We start from the raw sequence: 14,291 nt of genomic DNA on the forward strand, positions 1-14,291 counted from the left end.
CACAGGCTCAATAGTTGTCGCACACGGGCTTAGTTGCTCCGCGGCATGTGGGATCTTCCTGGAGCAGGGATCGAACCCATGTCCCCTGCACTGGCAGGTGGATTCTTAACCACTGTGCCACCTAGGAAGCCCAATAGGTGTGTTCTTTGTTCTAATGAGGTGACTCTGCTCTTGGATGGACTAATGATGAAGGCTGGTCATCAAAAAGATCAATATATGATTAGAGCATGGTATTTGCACCTTTACACCCACTTTTTCTTGAAAAGGGAAAGGACTGAAATAGGGTTTTCCAAAAGGGCCAAAAATTAAGTGTTTTGTATGAGTAGTAAAGGAGACACACAGGAGAAAGACTCATAGGAGGCAGAAACTGACCTTTTCCCACTCAGAAGGGGAAGAATTGTAGATTTCTCTAATGCAGTCGTGTTCCATAGAAGAGCTGTCTCAATATCACCTGGAAACTTGTTAGAAATACTCATTCTTGGGAACATGATACACTGAATCAGAAATGATGGGTGGGGCCCAGCAATCTGCTTTAATGAGACCCTCCACATCATTAGGACTGTTGATAAAGTTTGAAAAACATTGCCCTGACTCTTCCCTGCTTAGGTCCAACACCCACAATAGGATCTCTTCATGGGAAGATTGACCACTTTCTTCAGGGGGCAGAGCTCAGAGGTTATCCTGGAGTGAAGGCTGCCACACATATGCTTTGCATGAGTGGAGTAGAGGGCAAGAGAAGGACCTGACCAGGTCATCCACTCCTCAACGCACTTCTTTCATGAATGGCTGATGATTGCCCATGGCTTCCTCCTGCTGACCTGCTGAACTAGGCAAATGATAAAACACCACATTTGGCTCACAGGTGACCAATCCATGATTAGATTCACCCTCAGACCATTCTAATTCTAGATGATTAGCTGATTTATTCATTACTCCACAGCGCTTCCTTTTTCACCACACTACACAGCATTACACGAATGTTCTGGTCTTCTGGGTGCATTAAGTGAGAGGTAATCCCATGTTTATTGTAAGAATTTCCTAGGCATACCTTCTGCCAAGTTTCTAACTCAAAAACCAATTTTTGAAAACCTCCTTCTGAAAACCTCTTTCTGAAAAGCAACTTACATAAAATTCAGTCTCCTTTAAGTGTTTAATAATTTGCTGAGGTCTCCTACTCTTTTGCTATCTGTCTTAGCAAGCTGACTTCAGTGAAAATGGAGGTTTATTGGCTCGTGAAAGTAAGAATTGCCACATTATAGTGGGTGGTAGCTTCAGGCACAGCTGGATCCAGAGGCCCAAGGGAATCTTTAGGACTTAGTCCCTCTCTTTCCATCTTCTGGCTCTACTTTCCTCTGTGTTGGTTCCATTCTCAGCTAGCTATTTCCAAGTGGTGTCCCCCAGCAGCTCTGGTTTCATAATTCTTATAGTCATCAACCCTAGAAGTCCCGCCACGGCACCAGAACTGAGTCTCAGTGGTCTGGCTTGCATCGTGTGCACATCTCTGACCCAATCACTATGGCCACATACATAAATTATTCCAACATTCCTCTAAGTACTTGTACATCCTAGGCTGGTGCCTCCATCGCCCGGGAGCAATCATGTGGGTGCCTTGCATGGGGATTCTCCACCCATCTTTGTGGAGTTACTAGGGATGAGGGGTAAGCAGGATTCAGAAGAGCAGACCTGTGTCTGAGGAGCAACAGGTTAAAGACAATGATCTCTGCCAGCAATTTACAGATCAGAAAATCCAGTGAGTCACAGAAACAGCTACAAGGAGACATGACATTATAAGACATGTAGCTAAAGGAAGGCAAAGACTGAGGGAGAAAGATTCTGGGGAACATAAAGAGATAATTATAGATACAGTGAAAGACAAGATTATGAAGCATAGACAGGGAGACAGAGAGACAGCGATGAAGACCAATAGAGCTAGAGAACAGTATGCCCAGATGAATGGAGACACAATAACAGCTCCTCCTTCCACTACCCAGCGCGCACATACACACGCACGCACACCAAACACACAGAAACACTGCCAGAGAGAAATAAAAATTCAAAGAGGCTGAGAAAGACATGTCTTTTGATATGTGGGATCTGGGGTGGTTGTTGACAGAACCATTCATTCAGGGATGGTGGGACAGTTGTTTCTAGGGAGAAGGGTTTGAGCCATGGTAAAGCCACAAATCCAGGGCCCAGATAGAACTGTGTATTCATTCATTACCTAAATATTTAGTAAAACAACAAAAAGACAGCCCCAACCCAATTAAAAATTTTTTTCAAAACTTGAACAGATTTTTCTCCTGAGAAGACATACAAATGACCAACAAGCACATTAAGATGGCCAACATCATTCATCATAAGAGAAATGCAAAAGAAAACACAATGAGACACCACTTCACACTCACTAGGATGGCTAGAATTTTTTAAAAGTAAAATAACAAGAGTTGGCAAGGATATAGAAATATTGGAGGGGATTTCCCTGGTGGTGCAGTGGTTAAGAATCCGTCTGCCAATGCAGGGGAGATGGGTTTGAGCCCTGGTACAGGAAGATGCCACACACCATGGAGCAACTAAGCCCGTGCGCCACAATACTGAGCCTGCACTCTAGAGCCTGAGAGCCACAACTACTGAGTCCCCATGCCACAACCACTGAAGCCCGTGCACTCAGAGCCCATGCTCCACAACAAGAGAAGCCACCACAATAAGAAGCCTGTGCACTGCAATGAAGAGTAGTCCCCACCCTCCGCAACTACAGAAAGCCAACACACAGCGATGAAGACCCAATGCAGGCAATACATAAAAATAAATAAATAAATTTTAAAAATTTAATAAAGAAAAAAAGAACTATTGACCATGTTAAAAAAAAAAAAAAGAATCCACCTGCCAATACAGGGGACGTGGTTCGATCCCTGAACCGGGAGGATCCCACATGCTGTGAAGCAACTAAGCCCTTGCACCACAATTACTGACCCTGTGCTCTAGCGCCCATGAACCAAAACTACTGAAGCCCATGCGTCTAGAGCCCATGTGCCACAACTACTGAGCCCACACACTGCAACTACTGAAGCCCAGGTTTCCGGAGCCCGTGTTCTGCAACAAGAGAAGCCACCGCTGAAAAACCCATGCACAACAAGGAAGAATAGCCCCCACTCCCCACAACTAGAGAAAGCCCGCATGTAGCCATGAGACCCAACATAGCCAAAAATTTTTAAAAAATAAAAAAAGAAAGAAAAAATATTGGAGTACTTGTATATCACTGAAGGGATGTAAAGTAGGGTAGCTACTAAGTATTTATAGTGGCATTATTCACAATAGGCAAAAGCTGCAGATAGTCCAAATATCTTCCAAAAGTGGGTAAACAAAAGGTGGCATATCCATACAATGGATATATACTCTACTATGAAAAGTAATGAAGTACTGAGGCATGCTACAATGTGGATAAACCGTGAAAACATCATGTTAAGTGAAAGAAACCAGACACAAAATATTTCACAATTCCACACTAGGTAAATCTGTGGAGAAAGAATGCAGATTGGGGGCTGCCAGTGGCTGGAGGAGCAGGAACTGGGGAGTGATTGCTTTGTGCATATGTGGTTTTCTTTTAGGACAATAAAAACATTTTAGAAACTGATATACATAATAGTGGTTGCTTAACACTGTGAATGTACTAAATGCCACTGAATATCACGTGGTTAATATAAAAATGGTTATGTGAATTTCACTTATTTGTGCGATGTGATGGTCAGTCAGGTGAGGCCACATGAGAATAGGAGAGGCGCAGGAAACAAGGTTTACTGTACTTATAGAACCTAGAGAAGAGGTCACCTCATGTCACACAGGGTCACAGGACAAGCAGCAGGTATTGGGCAAGTGGCAGAAGACAGGGTGAGGAAAGAACTTTTGCCATGGTCTTTCTTGACGTGGGAAAGGCAAAGTCAGGCAGGGTAAACAGTTCAGGATTGGCTAGTTTGAGTAATTCCAGTGGGCTCTACATTATAGGGGTGGTCCCCAGATGCCTGGTACCTGGACCTTGCATCTGGGATCTGGACTGGGGATGATTAAGGCACAGAAATACTGTCCTCTAGGGTGTACGGGCCTGAGAGAGGAGGTAAGGCTCTGGATTGGTTAGTTTGCAAATCAAAGGCATGCTCAGGCTGAGTTCTTTGCCATCTCAAAGAAGTGGCCAGCCCTGGGAGGGGTAGTCTACCCAAGCCAGAAAGGGATTTTTAAAAATGATGTCAGGGACTTCCCTCATGGCATAGTGGTTAAGAATCCGCCTGCCAATGTAAGTGACACAGATTCAATCCCTGGTCTGGGAAGATCCCACATGCTACAGAGCAATGAAGGCCATGCGCCACAACTACTGAGCCTGAGTTCTAGAGCCCAAAAGCCACAACTACTGAGCCCACATGCCATAACTACTGAAGCATGGAGCCTGTGCTCCACCACCACAGTGAGAAGTCTGCACACCGCAACAAAGAGTAGCCCCCACAACTAGGGAAAGCACGCACACAGCAACGAAGACCTAATGCAGCCAATAAATAAGTTAATTAATTAATTAAAATAATAAAATAAAAATGATGCGAAAATGTCATAATATACAAAAGTTAAAATATATAGACAATAACATATTAAAAGAGAGAGAGGGAGAGAGAACCCAGTGTTCTAGATCCTGGCAACACAGCACTGAAACCAGAGTCCCTGCTCTTTTGGAGCTCACCTCTCATGGGGGGGAGCAGAAAACAGAGAAGTAAGATAACCTTGGTAGGGATGAGGACTGAAACAGGAAAAGCAGAGTCAGCAGCTAGAGCATGCCGTAGTGGGTGGGAAAGCGGTTTCAATAAGGTGGGCATATCAAAGAAGGCCTCCCTGGAAGGAACATGGAGCAGAGACAAACCTGAATGGAGTGAGAGCTCCACCTGCAAGAAGACAATCCAAGGAGAGGAGGCAGCAGGAGCAAAGTGCTGAGATGGGAGGATGCCGGGTTTATATGATAATAGCAGAGCCGCCAGGGAAGGCACTGAGAGAGTGAGATGGCCAAGGTCAGACTGTGTGGGCTTATGTAGTCCCCAGGCAAGGTGGCGGGGGAGGCTTTTGGAATTGGTCTAAATTAAATAGGAATGCTCTTGGATTGGAAGAATTAACATTGTTAAAATGGCCATGCTATACAAAGCAATCTACAGATTTAACACAATCCCTATTAAATTACCCATGACATTTTTCACAGAACTAGAGCAAATAATCCTAAAATTTATATGGAACCATAAAAGAGCCAGAATTGCCAAAGCAATCCTGAGGAAAAAGAACAAAGCAGGAGGCATAACCCTGCCAGACTTCTGACGATACTATAAAGCTACAGTAATCAAAACAACATGGTATTGGCACAAAAACAGACCTATGGACCAAGCAAACAGAATAGAGAGCCCAGAAATAAACCCATACACCTATGGACAATTAATCTTTGACAGAGTAGGCAAGAATATATAATGGGGAAAAGACAAGTCTCTTCAGCAAGTGGTGTTGGCAAAGTTGGGGAGCCCCATGTAAATCAATGAAGTAGAACACACCCTCACACCATAAACAAAAATAAACTGCAAATTGCTTAAAGACTTAAATATAAGACATGACACCATAAAACTCTTAGATTGGAACATAGGTAAGACATTCTCTGACATAAACTGTACCAATGTTTTCTTAGGTCAATCTCCTAAGGCAACAGAAATCTATAGCAAAAATAAACAAATGGGACCTAATCAAACTTACAGGCTTTTGCACAACAAAGGAAACCATAAATAGAATGAATACACAACCATAAACCACACTATGAAGGAGTTTCCCTGGAGCTGGCTGACTTGGCAGCTCTGCAACCCCAGGTCTCTTACCCATGGCAGACATTACTAATCAACCCCAGACTCCACTCATCCAGCACCTGGCTCCTAGAATCCTCCTTTATATGCAACCCCAGACAACCCCTGCTGCTTCCTCAGACCTGACCTGTGAGATGCCCAATATCTGCAGTCATTTACCTGGACCCTTCATTGAGACAAGGACCTCCTGAAACTCGTCTGACAGAGATCTTGTGACACAGTGTTGGAGCCGACCTGATCAATTCTTTATTGGGAAGGGGATGCAGTCTGTAATCCGACAGACCTGTGACCCCAGAAATATTTCAAGCTCAAGTCCTAGCTAGCTTGCTGTGAGGTCATAGCTGCCCCTGAAAAAGCCATGGTTTTGACATGTATGCCAGCGTCAGTAGACCTGGATGATGCAGGCAGCATGGAGTAAATGGCAGTAACAAAGGCGGATGTGCCACATGCGGACCCAGGACTGTAGCTTGACCACTGCCCATTTTTGCTGAACATAATACTCCAGCACAGCCCGCCACTTCTTCTCCAGCAGCTCTGCCAGCTTCTGTTTCCACCAGTACTGAATGATACATGCTCTGAGTGCTGCATGCAGCAGCGCCTGGTGCACCAGGGTGCCCCGCCACCAGGCCTGGATCTTTATGGTTTTCTGCTCTTTCCCTCCTTTTTGAGGGAGGGCCTGCAAGGAAAAACAAGGGACACTCAAGGAATGTTCTGACCCACCTCAGCCCGGGTGTGAGCCAGAAAGGGGTCCTGATCCTTTACCAACGATGGCACCTTCCTCAGAAGTTCGTGAGCACTGGACAGGCCACTGGCTAGAGCCAGAAGACCAGATAGGTATCCTGTCTTTGCCACTCTTGGTTAACAGACACATCATAGTTGAACCCTGAGTCTCAGGGTCCTCAACAGTAACATGGGGCACACCTGCCCTAGCTGTCACCTGGTTACTTGGGCCTGGTTGGCCAGTCCAGAACAAAAACACCATGATCTATGGGCCAAAGCGTTATTCTGTTGCACCTGGGCCTGACCACCTAGCTGAGAAGCAGATCACTTCCCTTCAGATCTCACCCACAGGCTGAAGGGGCACCCTCTGCTCTCCTTTCATGCCTGACTCCAGCTCCAATGCACAACCCGCTGTCTCCCTCTGTCGAGTCTTAGGATTAGAAGTTTGTCTGCCTCACACACTTTGGAGCCTTTCTCATTTATTCCCCGCTTTCACTTCTTTTGGTTCTCATGTCTCGAACTTCAGTTAACACATATACATGCACTCATGTGAACACACACACCCTCCCACACAATTCTAGACTTGGGGTTCCCTGTAGCTGACTATGCAGCCCCCAAACACAGCCCTCCCAGCCCGCTCCCCAACTTGGCGTATTCTGGTTCCCACTTGTCAGGGTTTCTTCTCCCTCCAACCAAGTCTCCATGTTTCAGTCACATCTACCTTTCTCAGACTGAGAAGGAGCTAGGACAAAAGGACAATCGAGGATGAGTCAATTCCCATTCATTCCAGCTCTGGATAGGACAACCCCTCATCCTGGTTGGCCTGGGATATTCAGTTTATGATTGTTACTCCTGAGTAATAATTCATAGCACTATCTTTCACTCACAAATGTATTTTGCTTTGGATGACAAATTCCCTGATCATCCCATGCTATGGATCATAGAGAAGACAACCGTCACTCCTGGGTGACTTTGTCTAGACGCAGGTTGGGGTCCCCCTCTACTTTGAGGACCTCTATTGGCCTACCTTTGATGGAGGGGATGGAAGGGGTGAAAGTGGAGGCTCCTCTCTCTTTGTGTTTTTTTCTTTTTTGTTCATCAGTGGGGTTTCATCAACATTCTTCTGTAATCAGAGTTTAGAGAGGAAAGATTTGGGTAGGTTGTTCTCTGTAAATTCTGTGCCGAGTCCACCAAATGCTTAACCTCCTGCCTTGCCCAGAGATCTTAGTTGTAGGACTTGTATCCTTAATCAACTATGGACCAAATTCCCCTTCCTGCAACTTTGGGTAGACTGATTCTCTCTTACACAGTACCAAATGCCCATGACTTGGAAATAGATGGTTCAAATCCCTCAGGTCTGTGATCCCCTAAATTTCCTATAGTTAGGAGGTAGATGGTTCTATCGCTCTGAGGTCTGTACTCCCCCTGACATCCATACATGCTGTGGTATGTATCAGTAGTTCTTTTTTTTTTTTTTATTGCTGAGCAGTATACCATGGCATGAATGTACAATTTATTTACCCATTCACCCATTTGGCTTGTTTCCATGTTTTTGGCTATTATCCAACTTTGAAATTTTGTACAAGTTTTTGTTTGAACATATGTTTTCAATTCTCTTGGGTATATATCTAGGTGTAGAAGTGCTGGGTTATTGGTTAATTCTATAATTAACTTTTTGAGAGACCACAAATTGTTTTCCACAGTAGTTACCCCATTTTACATTCCCATGAACAATATGTGAGAGATCTAGTTTTTCCAATCTTCACCATCTTCTGTATTGTAGATATTGCTGTATTGCAGAGATGGAGCCAACAGCATTTCATGATGGATTGATGTGGGAGGGAAATGAGGGAATTTGAATCAAACTGATTGGGTGAACAGTCAAGGGAAGTAATTTTGGTCTTTTTCTTTTTCTTTTTTTTGCCACATCACGCAGCATGCAGACTCTTAATTCCCTGTCCAGGGATCGAACCTGTGCCCCCTTCAGTGGAAGCGCAGGTTCTTAGCCACTGGATCACCAGGGAAGTCCCTAATTTTGGTCATTTTTGCCAACAGTCTCTCTCATTAAGTACCCTTGAAGAGTATCGTTTCTGTGGAGTTTGGGTAAGGGAAGTCCCGTTGGAGTGAGTTTAGGAAATCATGGGAGGAGTGGAAGGGAAGACAGTGACAGCATATTTTGCTATGAGGAGATGTAAAAACTGAAATAGCAGATAGTCAAGGATGGACTTTTTAATTATGGGGGACAGTTTGTATGCTGATGGGAATCATCTGGTGAAAAGGTACAAACTGATGTAGAGAAAGAAATGAAATTACAGGATGACATTATTGCAAAGGGAAGAGGTGAAAGTAAGCAAAAGAAAAAGAAGATGCAAGAAGAGCAAAGTGGAGGAGGTGGCCTTAGATGCAGCAAAAACAATTCATTTCAACTCAAGGAAGGCAAAAACTGTGGTGCAAATGATGCTGAAGTGGAGGATGAGAAGATGGGAAGATAGGGTTCCAGTCTGCTGCCATTTCCTTGGTTAAGTGTGCGGTAATATCATCATTTGAGGTCAAGAGGAAAAAGAGGGAGAATTGACCATATGAAGAGATTTGTATATAAGAATGTAAAATCTTCAGGTCAAGAAGCAAGCTTATAACCTATTTACAAAACAGAAACAGAGTCACAGATATAGAAAACAAACATGGTTACCAAGGGGTAAGGGGAGGAAGGGATAAATTGGGAGATTGGGATTGACATATATACACTACTATATACAAAATGGAAAACTAATAAGAACCTACTGTATAGCACAGAGAACTCTGCTCAATACTCTGTCATGACCTATATGGGAATAGAATCTAAAAAAGAGTGGATATATGTATACATATGGCTGATTCACTTTGCTGTACAGCAGAAACTAACACACCATTGTAAATCAATTATACTCCAATAAAAATTAATTTTTAAAAAAGAAGCAAGCTTATAGAGAAGTATCTTGAGAAGCTTGTCCATCTGTTGTCTAGAATATAAACCCAAACCATGCAATATGGTGATTTGCTTTTCTTCAGGGAAGTTCAGCTCTTCTGGTGCAAGATGAAGTAGGTGAAGGGCTGCATTCATCCAAAGGTAGAAAGAGGGCAAATGGCGGTAAAATTGTAAAATTATGTTTAACAGACAATGAATCTAAGCTGGGAACAAGGGGTGAGAGTGAGCATGATGGGCAGTAAAATATTGGTAAGGTCAATCTCTGGGAAGTTCTTAGGACTGAAGAAACATTTAGATCGATGCATAAGAATCAATGGCTCTAACATAGGGGTTGACTTATTCTGTAAGGGGCCAAATAGTATCTTAGGCTTGTTGTCTGCACAGTCTCTGTCAAAACCACTCAACTTCAGGTCATAGTTTTCTGACTTCTCCTCTAAAGGATAGAAGGCAAAACTCAAGAGTCCAGGGTGACTGAAACTATTATTATTGCTGTGATCAGTTTTGAGCGATGACAAGTGTCACCGAACAGGACCCTATGGGGCCTTCCTGGGACAGACCCCCTGCATCCTCTGCCTGCCTCTTGTCCATAAAAAAAACTTTAGCCAACAAATAAATATAATCAGAAAATAGAAAAAAAAATGCAAAAACAAAGGCAAGCAGTCAAACAAGACAAAATAATAGTCTAGCCATTAAACAAAGTCAAGGACTTTTAGTTCCTCCTCAAAGGCTATAAATAACATTCTCAGCCATATCCTCTGATCTGTTTTACAGATACTGAAACTCCCACCAGGTGGAAGAAGTTAACTGTATGCTGCCCATAAGCATGTAGACCCCAGATCGGTTGAAAGCAAAAGGTTCATGATGTTGACTCCCGGTTTCTCACCACCAAGCAGTAAATAGAATGTCCATGATTTGATCATGTACCCTGCAACCCTCTCCTCAGCATGTAGCCCCTTCCTCTTTTCCCTACATTGTCTTCGAATAAAATCTAAAGAGTGGGAAATTGGTTCTTTAGGATATGAGCCCACCTTCTCCCCAGGATTGCCAACTTCCTCAATAAAGCTATCTTCCTTTTTACCCAATACTTGTCTCTCAGTATTGGATTCTTAAACAACGAGCAGCTGAACCTAAGTTTGGTAACACAGCATTAGGGAAATGCCACCCAAGTGTGGTGAGCATTTGTTACCACTGAGATAAGTACAGAGATTGAGAGTAAGCATTTAGATACTTTTGAAGCAATTTGAAATAGTAATTTTATGTAGGTTCTAATAATTAAAAACAAGCCTTGTATTCTGTATGCTTTTTCCATTTATTTTTTATCACAATTTATTTCTTTGTTTGAATTGGCTTGTAATGGATTGGACATTAAAAAAAAAATGGTCCTTCCCCACAGACAGCTTCAGAGGCAATGATCTTTAGTGTGATCACAGGAGTGAATAGACTAAGCTAGGGTGGAAGTCAAAATCGCTGGAGGTGAGAGGCAAGGGGCTTGGGGGCACCATCCAGTCAATACTGAAGTCACTAAGAACAGTGTCATTCAAAAGGTGGAGGTGGTTGATATCAGTGAGAGCCCTATTTGTGTCCAGTACCCTGGAGAAGCTAGCACTGAGGAGGGAAGATGGAGACAGAACTGAGGTTCCTTAAGATCATGATATCTGCTATTTCCCAAAGAAAACAGCATCCAAATTAGCATGAGGCTTGCAAAACCTTGTGTCCAGTCATCCCTCAGGCCTGCCTCCTGTGCTTTCTCTGGGCTGCTCTGTTTCCAGGAGAGCCAGACAAGTGCTTGACTTCTGTCTGGGGCTTGCCAAACAGAAAGCCAATGGGTACAACCCCAGCTGGGCCCCAACAGCATGACCTCACTCTCATAAGAGGAGGTACCCAGAGTCTTCAGGGATATAAAGCCCAATGCCTCCCAACTGCAAGCTTAGGAGATAAGACTGATGCTGGGGCTGTGTAATGGGACACCTGGTTCTGCATATATAAGGTCAGACTCAGGCTGCAGTTTCTGACTAGGATAGAGTAAGTGGCATATGGTCACTGTGAGTCCAGAACAGGGGCCATAGGCACTGAGGGGTAGGGGTGGGGGTGGGAGGGAGAGATTCGTATATTGAAGTATTTCCCCAAGTAGAAGAGGAGGGGCAGGGCCTGAATCTTTGGGGTCCCCATCCTGTGGGAGTCACTGAAACACACAAAACCTGGTCAGACATTTATTGGGGTGGTGGAGCCAGTTCTCCACCCTATATACTCTTAGATGGATAGGATTTCAATATGGAACTCCGGCTGGTTGAAAGTGCCTTCATATTGTGCCTGTGAAACATCACTGGTCTGAAAGGTGAAGCAGCTCTTTGGGGCTTGGAGTATGCAAACAGCGTTGCACACTTGGCAGTAACGTTGATGGCACTGCCACATGCGAACCCAGGACTGGAGCTTGACCACCGCCTGCTCCTGGATTACATAGATCTTCAGTGAGATCTGCCGCCGCTTATACACCTGCCTCCACAGGACTGTTCTCCACCAGTCCTGAATCATCCAGGCCCTGAGGGCAGCTGCCAGCAGAGTCCTACGCACCAGGGTGCCACGCCACCAGGCCTGGATCTCCCCAGCTGCCTTCTCTCTTGCTCTCTGGCGTTGTTTTGCAAGAAGCAACTAACCAAGCAAAGCACAGGACTCCCAGTGAATTTTCACCACCAACCACAGCTCTGGTATCTGCCACAAAGGACCTCTGCTCTTCTCTCTTAACAATAAGCCTTTCTCCTGGTGCTTCGGAGGACCCAGGAGACCTGGGTGGGGTTTTGGCTCTACTTCTGTCTTGTGTGTGGCCATGAACACATCTGCCCACCCTCTGAGTCACAGTGTCTCTGTCTATCAAATGGGGATATACTTGCCCTGTGGTCTTCACAGGTTTATGGAATCAGTGGAAACACTTTCTGATCCAGGAGACCCGCCATGGATGTGAGGAACCAAAGGGTCCTTGTAAGGATGAACCTGTGCATTTGCCTCACACCATGTCACAGCCCCTTGTGATCTTCCCCCACCTCAATTCTTATGACTTACACTACTATCTCTCAGTCACTCTCATATCCTTCTAGGCTCAGGCTGCCTTTTCACCAGCTCTCCAGTTTTCACTGTGCTGTGTCCCACTTTCCAGGTGGCCTGTCAGCATCCTGATTCCTTGCTTCTCTACTGTCTCTCCTCATCCTTAACACAGCTCACCCAGAATAGGGAGGGAATTTACAAGGACAGGAGGGCAACACTGAGCTGACTCCTGTGAGACTAGAAATGGAGCCTCTACTTCCAGGGACTCTGGGGTCAGAGGGCCAATGATCTGTGGTTCTCTCATGCTCCTGGGATCCACCTACCTTTTTTTGCCTCTCTTTCTCTAAAGCGTCATTATCTGGTTCAGACTTCTGCAATCAGAATGTAGGGAGAAAGCATGAGTAAGGACTAGCCTCTGTGCAAAGCCCCCATAGCCCCAGCTCTCTGTTCTTTGCCTGGGTCCTTTCAAGTCATCTAGTGCTTCCCTCTGCCATGGGGCAACTCCCCACCCCTGGGGAAGGGAGTGTCTAAGTCTTACACAGCATTTACTGCCCATGGTTTGGGGGCAGTGGTTCAGGTGTTCACATCCCCCTCTGGTCGCTGCTCCACTGGCCCTGGTAGCAGCAGACAGGATGGTAGATGAGTGAGACAGCCATGATGTCACAAGGGCAACTATGACCCAGGGACCATGTTGCCTTCTCCAGGCTCAAACCTGTTGGATAAAGTAGAAACACCTGCCCATTTCCCTCCTGCCAGGGATGGACCAGGGTCTTTGGTAGAACCACAGCCCCCTGAGAGTCTGTCTTGTCCCAAGAATGATCTCTGGTCTGGTTCACCCACAAGATTGTCCTGTCCTCAGCCACTGAGTAGGGCAGTTCACACAGTGCAGAGGAAGGTCATGGGCTCAGGCTGCTCCCCATGCCCTCCTACTTTTTCTGCCACAGTGTCCTTCTTCAGTGGTTGAGAAAGTCCCTATTTAATGGGGAGCAGTGTGAGTATGGATGGTAAGCAGAAGGGGCCAATGAAGGTTTGAGATGGGTATACCTCAGCCAATTTCTACTCCCTCTCTCCAGCTGCTATAATCCCATCCTTCTGTAGCTGTTGGGTTGCACTTAGCAAGTCAATATATGTTCCTTATAACAAAATAAGACCTTTCATCCTGTCTGAAACAGTGGGCTGGAGGATTTCACAAGTGGTTATTACCAAGGAGACAGGTAATATCCCAGCCTCCTCTGATAGTGGCCGTGGTCATATTTTAAAGTCCATTAGGGGGACTTCCCTGGCAGTCCAGTGGTTAAGACTTCACCTTCCAAAGCAAGGGATGCTGGTTTGATCCCTGGTCAGGGAGCCAAGATCCCACATGCCTCGCAGCCAAAAAAACCAAAACATAAAACAGAAGCAATATTGTAACAAATTCAATGAAGACTTTAAAAATGGTCCACATCAAAAAAAATCTTAAAAAAAAAAGTCAATTAGGTATTCAGGCTTGCTTCAAAAGCCAGCTTTCTTCTAGCTGTCCCCACCAACATTTCCCAGCCATGTTCACATGCTCTCTCCTCCAGATCTTAGTAACATGCTGACAAAGACATGGTCTCTTCATTTTAAGGCATTATCTATCAGCTTCCCACCAAAGATGATGAGGATTTAGTTTTTCTGCCCCATGCTAAACAACCCCACTTTTTCCTCTCCTCATCTTCCCC

At 44.9% G+C, this 14,291-nt stretch overlaps 1 protein-coding gene across 1 annotated transcript; it reads right to left on the minus strand.

Annotated features, from left to right (window-relative positions):
- Positions 1-11,802: 11,802 nt before the first annotated feature.
- Positions 11,803-13,147, minus strand: IQCF3 (IQ motif containing F3). Its single transcript, XM_057706302.1, has 3 exons — positions 13,130-13,147; positions 12,915-12,962; positions 11,803-12,201 (listed from the first exon to the last, which is right to left on the minus strand). The coding sequence occupies exons 1-3, from the start codon at positions 13,145-13,147 to the stop codon at positions 11,803-11,805; spliced, it is 465 nt and encodes a 154-aa protein (XP_057562285.1).
- Positions 13,148-14,291: the final 1,144 nt, after the last annotated feature.

Source organism: Hippopotamus amphibius, chromosome 13 (genome assembly GCF_030028045.1).
Source record: "Hippopotamus amphibius kiboko isolate mHipAmp2 chromosome 13, mHipAmp2.hap2, whole genome shotgun sequence".
Lineage (NCBI taxonomy): Eukaryota > Metazoa > Chordata > Mammalia > Artiodactyla > Hippopotamidae > Hippopotamus > Hippopotamus amphibius.